The sequence below is a fragment of the Mesoplodon mirus genome (assembly GCF_964341445.2).
Source record: "Mesoplodon mirus genome assembly, chromosome: 4".
Lineage (NCBI taxonomy): Eukaryota > Metazoa > Chordata > Mammalia > Artiodactyla > Ziphiidae > Mesoplodon > Mesoplodon mirus.
In genome coordinates, this window is record NC_138979.1 from 144,808,992 (window position 1) to 144,821,910 (window position 12,919).

Below are 12,919 nucleotides of genomic sequence, written 5' to 3' on the forward strand. Positions count from 1 at the left end.
TATGAAATTATTAATAATAGCTAAATGATAGATGATTATTACTGCTAATCCTTTATGATGATACAAAGTTCAGAGTAAAATAAGATATATTTGGGGGTAGGGAATTCACTTTCACTCTATGTTTGGGACATAATGGACAAGCTTTAAGTATAGCAATACATTTACATTCTACCTGTACCTCAGGATTTTCAAGCATTACCAAAAGAATAAAATATGTATATTATCTGTTAAAAGGGAAGACATTTTTTCCAGATATTTAAATGGGAGAACCACTGTTAACAAGATTTTATTAGAGTCTGACATTCCATGAACTAAAGGAAATCATGAAAGAATTTCCTTCTCAGTGAAGTTTCTTTTAGGATGAAACCATTAATACCTAACTTAGCAATGGCCCTAGGGCCTTGCATCTACAACAGGACTTCTTAACCTGAAGTCCCTAGGAAGGAGCCTACAGATAGGCTAAAGGGTCTAAAACTCCATGAAATTGTATACAACAGCCTGTGTATCTGAATTTCTTAAGGAAATTTCATAGCTTTCACCAGCTTTTCAAAGGTGTCCAAGACCCCTAAAAGCTTAAGAATTCTCATGTAGACAGAAGAAAAAGGAGCTCAAGAGCCCCATGTTTAAACTTTCTCTGTCCCCTTCTAGTCTATTTATCGAAGTCCAAAAAAAAGAAAAGTTAAAATCTTACTCCAATTTCAAAATTCTCTATCAATTTTTTCAAAAGAAAAATGTAAGATTGAAATTATTTCAAGATATATCATTAAATTTAGTTGTTAAGATACCACATTTTTTTCAATCAGCTATTACATACTGTACCTGTACAAAGGCAGTCCTCAATAAGTTCTTGTTGAATTAATGAGCAAAATCATACAGGAAAAAGTACAATTTTATTCCATACACTACACCATATACCCAAATTAGCTCTTGAGAAATAAACTTGCCTATCAAAAGGTAACTCTTGGGCAATTAGGTGCAGCTTCTGAATGATGTCTGCTGCCTCCTTTATCTATTAAAAAAAAAAGCAATAATTTAAAAAAATCTTTATACATATCAAAAAATAATTCTATATTTAAAAATAGTAATATTCTTCTATGTATGCCCACAGACCCTCACCCAAACAATTTTCTTTAAAAAACACAACAAATAAAATCTTATGAGCAACAGGAATACATCTGGGGTATCACCAATAATGAGTCAATGAAACATAAACATTTGTCATTATTGTACTGAAATCTTGTGATTTTATAATGCCACAATCCCTTCCCCATGAAACCTGCAGTTCAAGTTTACTCCAAATAAATTCAAATCATTGACTGCTGAAAGCAAGTTTAAGTATCTTCTGAGTTTGTGAAACGATAAACAAGATTTATGAAAATAATTCAGATCATACTGCTGTATAAGTCCCATTTTAAGTGAAGAAAATAACAACAAAATGCCTGTCATTTAATGAACATATAAAGTTATAAAACTTGTTATAAAAGCAAAGATTACATTTAATATGAAGTTTCTAAAATGGAATATGGTACAGAAATGTTTGTACTTATTCAAGTTGTGGAACTGAAGGATTTAGGCAAGGGGTCCAGAATTCTTAAAATGCAGACATTTGTGCTTATAAACACTAATGTATAGGGGAGTTATATAATGTTTACTTTTTTAAACAAATTTTAAATAAGTATTGAGTTTTATTTTGGCACACCTTTAAGTAAATGATTTTATGATCATTCACTTTCTTTTACAATAAAAAAAAAAAGAGAGAGAGAGACTCATACAAACGTGAAGGAAGAGCTGAGAACATTAACACAGATCTTTCTAACCGAGTACTCATGTCAAGTCTGGCAAGCAACTGTGGAAAACAAAAGCAGGACCAAACGATATTGTTGTTTTGCCCAACAATAGTAAATATAGATAGCATTTCTGCTTCAGTTATCTCTTCTCTCCTAGTCAGCACGTCACTGTCACTTTCAGTTACCAGATGCTCACTCTATCCTACTGAACATGGGCACAGATATCACTGCGTTATCTCTTTTCACCATGCCATTTGGTTGTACTAGCAATGTCCACCCTTTTCTCCTCACCGATACTCCCTTCAGAAAGGACCTACATACATGTTTTATGTTCCTATCAGGAGTTTGTTCTTGTTGTTTCAAGAGATGGAAGTCCCCATTACGCAGTGTTTGCAAACTTCACTTAATATAGTAAGAAGTATAGCAGAGTAAATAACACTTGATTTTATGGAATTCCCACATGTAATTATTTTATAAAAATTGTTTCAAGCACAAGTAGCTCTTAAGGTCATCCATCAGTTGAAATATACTATAAAAGTACAGAAGCTTTCAAAACCACAATCTAATAACTTGCTTACATCTGCTACTGATGTTAGGGTAAGGTGAGAGACCACCCATGCTAACAGGTTAAAGATAATCAGGGCCATAAGGCATTATCTACATGAAGAACAGTAAGTTGTGATGCTAAGAAGAGAAACAACTAACATACTTTGTAATGACAGAGGTAAGAGGGAATATATACTATAGTCATAAAATGGGTTTTTTTCCCAGAGAAGAAAATTAGAAGATTCTGAGAAGCAAAGATTAAAAAAAAGCAAAAATGACTTTGAGGCAGGAAGAAAAAGGAAAAAGATGTGTTGTTATCTTTTCGCTTTCTAATTCCTTCCACAATCACACACCCCCTAACTACATGGGTGATTTTCCTTTTCTTTCCATTGGGAAGGTGGCTGGCACACAGTGCAGAAATTGAGATACTTAGAAGTTTATCTAATAATTAGCAATCTAATACCATATATGATGTTCCTAAGTGTAGTTAATTGTGATAGTACCAGGCCGAAAGTAATGATTCAACAGTAACCCAAAACTTATGGGAGATATGAGAGAAAAACAAGACAAAAGAGGACTAGAGTATAAGAAAAAAGGAACAAGATGAAAGAAAATGGGATACGGTAGAGAGTGAAGCAAAGGAGAGAAAATAAGAGGTAGCTTAAGCACTGTTAGCTCTACTTGCTCTTCAAAAATTACAGACAGCTAGTGACCAAGTGAATGACGTAGCAAGAATATGAAGATTTTTTCTTCTTCTTTCAATCAAAATCTTAAAAATTAAGAGACAATAGTAATACCACGAACTACACAATTACTTGAGGATAATTAAAATGTTTAAAGAAAAGTGTAAAAAACATAATTTCATTATGCAAAACATTACAAGCAATACAAATCAGGATAAAAATATGTGTAATCAGTCAATTTTAAAATATCTATTTTTCTCTAGATTCTAAATGGCTGCCTTGAGCTGCATCAAATAAACAGACCAACTCACGTTGGTAAAATATTGGCATTTTATTTATAACAAAACCTAAATATACTCTACAATCCAACAGGTATAATCCAAGGTAACCCAAGGTATAAGACTTGAATTATATAAATTATATATATATATATATATATATATATATATAAATTTTTATATGTATAAATATGTACTTTTATAATACATTAGAAATAATGTATGCTTATATTTAGGAAACATAAAATAAAAGCATTCCATAAGCTATCCTGAAAAACAGTTCAGTGTTCAAGCTGTGTGTGTGTGTGTGTGCATATACACTATTATATATAAAAATCACGTGAATATATAAAAGGTAGATATTGCCAGTATTTTACAAGTGTTTAAGTATGATAATGTTCTTGATGTTAATCTTATGAGTTCTACTTTATATTACAAATATAATTCCTGAAACTCATTATTTAAAATACTGCCTTTTCTTTAGAGGAGTTATCTCTACATATGTAACCATTCCTTTCAAAGATCTCTAAAACTTATAAATTCTATACCCCTATATAGTTCCTACTCACAAAAAAATGTGTTGCTTAATTCAAAGTGAACTTCAGTACTACTTAGTTTTTTAAATTCCACTATCTGAGATATCCCATGGAGTACACTCAGAAAAATTCTGGAAGACTGTATTCAACATATTAGTGGACAATGTCACTATGTGCATATACCATCCATAAGAATGTCTATTTTTTCATGCATTTTGATTTTTTCCCCCGAGGGGAAGAAAGTGAGCTAAATAACCTCTTTCAAGATTGTAGAGCAGCCAACACCATGCAACCTTAGACCAGGATTAAGTGACTAGTGCTATGAAAAAGATTAACATGAACAATTAATTCAGATTTTTCTATTCTCTTTGATCCAAACTATGCTTTAATTCTTTGTAAAAGATCTTTATTCAAGTAACAAAAACTAGAAGCTCTGAATTCCTTGCACAGAAAAATACTTCAGCTTGTCAATGATTTAGGTCAGACCACCCCCTCACCCAATGGAATGTGACTATCAAATTCTGTTAATATTATAAGTCAATTATGAGAAAGAAATATTTATTAAAATAGTTACCTCAACATTTCTAAACCATACAAATTTTATAAACAAAAATGCCAGGCAATCCAACTAAAAATTTGAATATATATAGCTGATCAGCAATCTGTAGACAAGTGTACATTTCAGAATAAAGACTTTTAATAAGTCAGCTACTCAGTGATTTGAAGTCTGACTCTGGAAAGAAATAACTGCAGTTCATAATTAGGGCATTGTTATTAATGCTATAATTTGCTTTTATCCTTCTGACAGTGCTCACCTTTTCAGAATTTGTAAAAACATCAGATTTCAATTCTCCATCTAGAAACTCATTAAAGTATTTCATCAATTTCTGAGCCTCTACTGCCCGTTGTCTGGGTGTGTTTACCCCCTCCAACTGGTCTCCAAGGTGACAGACCTTGGTTGCTACATAGCTGATGTGCTCATCTAGTTCTTGGAAATGTTGGAAGGCAACCTAGGAAAAATGTGAACAAGAATAAAGTACAATCAGAGAACCCAGATTAACTACTAATACTATCATTATTACCAAGGGGAATCTGCATTAGAAGTATTTGGAAGCTATCACCTTAATTACTTAAAAACACATTTTCTATCTTATGTAAATTACTGACTTTATTATTTTCTAACAGTTATACATGCTTAAGTGAAGGAATCTAAATATATGAAATCTGAGCAGAAATCAGCTTTCTAACCCCTAACGCTAAAGAACAAACAGCCCCTGGGAGGCAGCAATGCTAAACATGCTCTTCTTTTTTTTTATAAATTTATTTATTTCATTATTTTATTTTATTTATTTATTGTTTCTGGCTGCGTTGGGTCTTTGTTGCTGCTTCGTTGCTTTTCTCTAGTTGCAGCAAGCGGGGGCTACTCTTCGTTGCAGTGTGTGGGCTTCTCATTGCAGTGGCTTCTCTTGTTGTGGAGCATGGGCTCTAGGCCCGCGGGCTTCAGTAGTTATGGCATGTGGGCTCAGTAGTTGTGGCTCGAGGGCGCTAGAGTGCAGGCTCAGTAGTTGTGGCGCACGGGCTTAGTTGCTCCGCGGCATGTGGGATCTTCCCAGACCAGGGCTCGAACCCGTGTCCCCTGCATTGGCAGGCGGATTCTTAACCACTGCGCCACCAGGGAAGCCCTAAACATGCTCTTCTAACTACATTTACAAAGGGCAATCAAGTCCCACATCAGGTCCAGGCTGTGAAAGAGGCTCAGAGGTTCCAGATTAAGTTTAGGGTCTAAGAATGGCTAAGAAGCTTGGCCTACTTACCCCAGAGATCTAGTTTTACTCCCAAATGGACTGAGGAAGAGTTCTGTACATGCTTTTCCCAATTACACCAGCATTCTCATTAGAGTATATACCTCATGACTTCTGTGAAGCTTCCCAGACAGTTTCCTCTAGGGAAAAACTTCATCCAGGCAATAGTTGGTCTGGTATTATTATTTTGCTTTATGATTAAATGAGAATGCAAATAAATACCTAAATATCCAAGCTAATCATGACCCCCTAAAAATACAGGTCTACTGAATTTTCATTCTTAAAAGTTTGCACTGTTAAAGAGGAAGCAAGGACCACACTGTAATGGATACCACCCCATCCTAAGGGAGTACTGTGATCCCAAACCAACACTCAGTAGGCAAGCAAGTGCACCAAGAGTGCCTGATAACAATTTATTAACATTTTATCCCATGAGATGGGAGCAGTATAAAGAAACCTCAACAATTCTGTTGCATTAGATTTTTTTTAAAAACTGAAAACTGAAAGGAAATAAAGATATTAAAGCCTGTATAAACTATTCATTATTTAACTAACTGTTTACCTGATTGCTTTTCTGGAGCTCTTGTACCTTCCTGGCAAACTCCTTAGCTTCTTTCTGACACTGTTGCTCTAGTTTCTCTACTTTCCTTTGAATCCTTTCATCCATCATCTGGAGTTCTTGAATATGATTTACAAATTCTTCTAATAATCTAACAAAGGAAAATCAGAATATGAATCAATCCATCTATAACTGATCACTAGGAAGTGACCAGTTCACTTATAGTTGTAAATAAAGTATTAGTGAGCATTCCTTGAGGTAAGGATGAACATGTTAATTTTCTCTTCAGCATCCTGTTAGGGATTATCTCTGACATAAATGAAAACCTCATAGGGAATCTCCATTAACCCCCAGAATTGAAACCAATTTTATAGAAATAGTTAAAAAGGTAAATCGTACTATATAAAAATAATACTGTGCATTCCAGGGTATGGTGAATTTTTGTTCCCCCAATTTACAACAATACTTAAAACAACATATTCAACATGTTTTATTTTAGAGGTACAGCCAGACATTTCTAATTTATTACTAATTGGAGAAAATATTAAATTCTCATAATGCAATAAAATCCCTTCCCCCATATCACTTAAAGTCCTTCTCTAAAATAAAAGAAACATAAAAGGAAAAAAATAGATCTCAAACTTCTAATGCTTCTTCCTTTTATTGGCCAGTTGTTAACTCCCTTTACATGAATGTTGAAAGGAATTCCAACAGTCACCTCTATTCCAGATACAAATTTGTACTAGATTGAGTCTATGAAAAAAAAATTTTTACTTCACCTTTTAGGATCAAAAGCTTCAGGTCCCCCTCTAGAGCCTCCTCCTGGGGTTCTCCATACAAGACGTTCAATATACTCATCTGCCACAAAAGGCTCCTAGTTTACAAAATAAATGTTCCTTTAAAAAGTTTCACAGGCCATGATTTAATACTACTTACAAAAATGAAACAGTTTATACCATGTGAGAACTTAAAATTAAATTACTAATTAAATACATCTGTATTATTAAAATGTACAGGCTTTTTCAATTTAAAAAAATCTTCAATAAACAAATTACTTAATGAAAATTAGTATATTAAAATATTAAAGAGTATTATGAGCAGGAACATACCAAAGGAAAAATGAGCAAGGGACACAAACAATTTATAGAAGAAATACAAATGGCCAAGAAACATGAAACATATACAGCTTTACTAGTAATCAAATAAGGTCAAGTTATCACTTTTTTTTTCTACTTTTTGCCTCACAAACTGACAAAGTTTTTCTTTTTCCTTAATTATAATATGCCTACAGGAGACAGTAAGCTGAAACTCACTCTCATTATTGTTAGAAATGTTAAAAGGTACAGTATTTTTGGAGGACAGTAGGTAACATTTTGGTAACATCAAAGTATTACAAATGCTCATACCCTTTAACCCAGTAATTCTACTTTTAAAATTCTAAGGGAAAAAGCAGATATGAACACAAAATTTTTGTATTATATATAACACTGAAAAATTATTACACAAATATTCAACAAAATCATTATTGAAAAATTATAGTAAACTTACAGGATAAAACAATTACGTTCCTATTAAAATCATGTTGTAAAAAAATTTAATGAAATGAGAAAAAAATGCTCATGTATAATATCTGATATTAAAAAAGCAGGATAAGACTTCCCTGGTGGCTCCGTGGTTAAGAATCCGCCTGCCAATGCAGGGGACACAGGTTTGAGCCCTGGTCGGGGAACATCCCACATGCCGCAGAACAACTAAGCCCACGCGCCACAACTACTGAGCCTGTGCTCTAGAGCCCGCGAGCCACAACTACTGAAGCCTGCAAGCCTAGAGCCCATGCTCCGCAACGAGAAGCCACCGCAATGAGAAGCCCGCACACCGCAACGAAGAGTAGCCCCCGCTTGCTGCAACTAGAGAAAACCCGCACGTAACAATGAAGACCCAACGCAGCCATAAATAAATAGATAGATAGACAAATATGGAAATTTAAAAAAGATACATGTACCCCAATGTTCACAGCAGCATTATTTATAATTGCCAAGATATCGAAGCAACCTAAGTGTCCATCGACCGATGAATGGATAAAGAAGGTGTAGTATATAAATATGATGGAACACTACTCAGCCATAGAAAAGAATGAAATTTTGCCATTTGCAGCAACATGGATGGACTTGGAGGGCATTATGCTAAGTGAAATAAGTCAGACAGAGAAAGACAAATACTGTATGAAATCACTTATATGTGGAATATAAAAAATACAAGCTAATGACTATTACAAAAAAGAAGCAGACTCAGAGATATAGAGAACGAACTAGTGGTTACCAGTGGGATGGAAGGGGGGCAATATAAGGGTGGGGGAATGGGAGGCAGAAACTACTGGGTGTAAGATAGGCTACAAGGATGTATTGCACAATGCAGGAAATATATACAATAATTTGTAATAACTGTAAAAAAAAATTAAATATTCAGATTTATCCAGGTGCTGACATGTTTGAAGATTAAATCCTAAGGATGAGTTAGATATCCTGCAAGGTAAAAATTTTGGCTCTCTAATATACAATTAATTCATTTAGCGAACATATCATTTATATAATCATACCTGTAGTCTACCTCACTTCTCTTGAGACAAAGAGTTGACATGTCTAACAATTGTTAATTTACATATATAAATTGAGAAACAATGACTCAAAGAAATTTATGTTTAGAGCTACTTAGAACTTTAGAAAGTCTGATAAGCACATGAAATACTTCAGAATTATGATAAGGTGGTGATGACAGCTGATTTTTTTAAGTGTTTACTATGTGCCAGATATGTGCCTAGCATTTTGCAAACTTAATCTCATTTAATACATACTTAACAAGTCCATGAGGTAGGTTCTATTAATGTTGATTCATTTTATACCTGAGAAATTATGTGATACAAAAAGGCTATTTAATCCAAGATCACATATGCTTATCTGATTTCAAAAGTTCAAGCCTTCACTTCTGGTAAAATAAAGAGTTTTTTCTTTAAAAGAGGGTAAATTTGTTTAGGAAGTAGCAGCTCTTCAAAAGTCCACCGTACTAAGGGTAAGCTGGGACAAAGTGAGAGAGTGGCATCGACATATATACACTACCAAATGTAAAATAGATAGCTAGGGGGAAGCAGCTGCATAGCACAGGGATATTAGCTCGGTGCTTTGTGACCACCTAGAGGGGTGGGATACGGAGGGTGGGAGAGAGGGAGACGCAAGAGGGAAGAGATATGGGGATATATGTATATGTATAGCTGATTTACTTTGTTATAAAGCAGAAACTAACACACCATTGTAAAGCAATTATACTCCAATAAATATGTTAAAAAAAGTCCACATTACTTTCATTAAATTATATAGTAATCGTGCTCCTTTTCCCTGTCATTTTTTACGCATAGATACTTGTGTAAATACAGTACTTAATAATCTTAGTTCTCATGTGTGGGGTTTTTTTGTTGTTTTTTTTGGGGGGGGGCCACACCATGTGGCACGCAGGATCTTAGTTTCCCGACCAGGGATCGAACCCATGCCCCCTGCGGTGAAGCACAGAGTCTTAACCACTGGACCGCCAGGGAAGTCCCAGTTCTCATGTGTTATTAATTTCATTTATTAGTTATTGAGAGTAGTTTCAGCTTTCAATTCAACGTTACACTGTTCATTAATCTCAACAAACCAGTTTTATTAAATTATATGTCAAAAAACTTACAAATCAACAAGTATTATTGACAGTGAAAAAAAGCAAGCATTTTTTCATATGAAATATTTTCAAATTTCTCAAAATACAGTATTCCTTCATTCAACAAATATTAATTGAGAGCCTACTACAGGCTACTCACTATTCTAAATATTCTGGAGGGCAGGAGAAAAATCTCTGCTCCACTGGATTTCAGGGAGGAGAGTAACAGACAAATGAGCAGATATATGAAAACGTAGTAAGAATTATGAAGAAAGCTAAACAGGATATAGACGGATGGATAAGAGTGGAATTATTTTTGGTAGAAGTGATCAGGCAATGCCTCTCTAAGAAAGTAAATTTTGGGCTTCCCTGGTGGCACAGTGGTTAAGAATCCACCTGCTAGTGCAAGGGACGTGGATGGGTTCGAGCCTTGGTCCGGGAAGATCCCACATGCCGCGGAGCAACTAAGCCTGTGTGCCACAACTACTGAGCCTGCATCTAGAGCCCGCGAGCCACAACTACTGAAGCCTGTGTGCCACAACTACTGAAGCGCACACGCCTAGAGACCGTGCTCCACAGGAGAAGCCACTGCAATGAGAAGCCCACGCACCACAACAAAGAGTAGCCCCTGCTCACCGCAACTAGAGAAAGCTCGCATGTAGCAATGAAGACCCAAAGCAGCCACAAATAAATAAATATTAAAAGAAAAAAAAGTAAATTCTGAACAAAGAACTAAATGCAGCTAAGGAATAAGTCATCTGAGGAAGGAATGCTCCAAGTACAGGGAACAAACTTAGTATGCAAGTAATGACAAGAGGCCAGTGTGACTAGAACACAGTGAGTGAAGTGGAGAATAGTTGTAGATGAGATCGAGAGGTGGTGAGAATCCACAGCTTGTACTAAGGTCCTGAAGGATGTACTATAACATATTCCCCGTTATCGACTGAAGAAAAGGCCAGGTTCCCAGGAAGAAGGACTCTGCAATATGCTGGCAAATATATGCAGTAATGATTCTACTATTCCTTCCCCCAAAAGCAGTTACAACAATTTACTTGAGTAACTATATACTAGGGAAAGGGGAATACTCAAACTTTTTGAGGTCTGTTGTATACAGGGTCCTAGCTGACATTCTTGATTGACTCAAAGCACCATGGACTCAAGAGACATATGGGTGAAGGACATACGGGAGCCAAGTAATAAACACATTCCTAGCCAAAGTCAAGCTCACCATCAGTCCAATGGGCCATTAGCCCAACTAGTGGCCATTTCCCCAGTTTGCAAACCTTTAATAGGAACAGACAAACTTGATGGCCAATGCAACTTCCACATTGAGTCCTTGATTTACAGAGTAGGAACTATTATGGTGGGGAAGTCCAAGTAAAAGTCTCTGAAATTGCCCCTCCCTACTCAATGTAGTAACCAAGTGGAATGGCAAAAATTAGTGCCACTCTTAAAGCTCTAAAGCAAGGATCAGCAAATTTTTTCATAAAGGACTAGATAGTATTTTAGGCTTGAGAGCCACAGAGTCTTTGTTACAACCATTCAACTCTGCCTATGTAATACAAATGCAACCATAGGCAACACATAAACAAATGGTCTAGCTATGTATCAATAAAACTTTAAAAACAGGCAGGTATCCCATGGGCTGTAAATTTGCCAACCCCCATCTAAAGGATGCAGGGGTAATGTTACCTATCATTTTCTCATTTAATTCATCAGTCTGGGTTTTGCAGAAACCAGACAAATCCTGGAGGATGACTACCTCAATAATCAACCAAAAAGTAGCCCCAGTTACATCTGCCGTGCCACATGCAGTACCTCCCAGCCTCATGCTATATGGCTAATGATTTAGCTGATACGTTCTTTTCTATCCCTACCAGCAAAGAGGATCAGACAGTTCATGGTCACATAGAACTGACAACAGTCTACATTTACTGTTTTTTGCTTCAAGGCTGTGTGAACTCTTACCCTCTATTAAAACATGATCTGTACTGTATGGACATTCTGCAGAACATCTTACTGATTCCTCATATGAACTGACATCATGCTAATTGGGCCAAATGAGCAAGAACTGGCTAGCACACTGGAGAAGCTTGGTAAGACACACGTGATCTGGAGACTGAGATGTATACTCTATAAAGATTCACAGGCACAGTGTATCAATACAATTTTTAAGGTAGACAGGGGAGGCTGGGACAGCGCATCCAAAGTAAAGGACAAACTATGGCACCTTGCACCTCCACCACAAGGAAGGACACATAACACCTGGTAGGCCTTTTCAGCTTCTGGAGTCAACATATTCCACACCCACTCTGGCACATATATCAGGTAACACAAAAACAGAAAAGGGATCTGTGGAAGAGGGGGTCATACAACCTAGCAGACCCAATAGTATTAAAGAAATCAGCATTTACTAAAGTATTAAAGTAATCAGTGCCAAGAAACAATGTCATGTGGAGTTATAGCAAGCTCCAGTGGGATAATCACAACACAGATCCCTGGATTGTGAAGGAAGATCATGCCATTTGCAGCAGAATTACACATCTTTTGAGGAACAACTCCTGGTACGCTTCTGGACCCTGGCAGAGAAGGTACACCTGACCACAGGACACGAAGTGACCATGCATCCAGAATTATAACATGAGGTGTGTTCTAACAGACTCCCCAAGTGGACCTAGGAACTATCCATCATAAGGTGGAAGTAGTAAACCCAGGATCAAACATGAACAGAACCACAAAGCAAACTGCATAAGCAGGTAGCCGAAACTCCCATGTCTTCCACTACTATTGCACTAGCATCCTTCCCTCATTTCACATGTATGGCCTTATGGGAACCTCTTACAACCAGATGATAGAGAAGGAAATAGCATAAGCTTGGTTTATGAAGAGTTGGCTAAGCATGTGGGTGCCAAATGAAAATGGACAGCAGCTCCAATTACAACCTCCCTCAACAGTGGCCTTGAAACTCAGTGGCAAGAAAAAAAAAAATCCTCCCAAAAGGCAAAGCTTTGGGAAATACACCTGGTCATCCTCTTGGGTGG

General features: G+C 36.1%; 1 protein-coding gene across 1 annotated transcript in view; it reads right to left on the minus strand.

Annotated features, from left to right (window-relative positions):
* The window catches only part of EXOC5 (exocyst complex component 5), a 56,485-nt gene that overhangs the window by 33,896 nt on the left and 9,670 nt on the right, over positions 1-12,919 (minus strand). The window contains exons 2-5 of the mRNA XM_082616747.1: positions 6,971-7,065; positions 6,195-6,342; positions 4,646-4,840; positions 945-1,009 (exon numbers count right to left, since the gene is read on the minus strand). Coding sequence (XP_082472873.1) covers positions 945-1,009; positions 4,646-4,840; positions 6,195-6,342; positions 6,971-7,065 — 503 coding nt within the window. The remainder of the gene's footprint in view (positions 1-944; positions 1,010-4,645; positions 4,841-6,194; positions 6,343-6,970; positions 7,066-12,919) is intronic.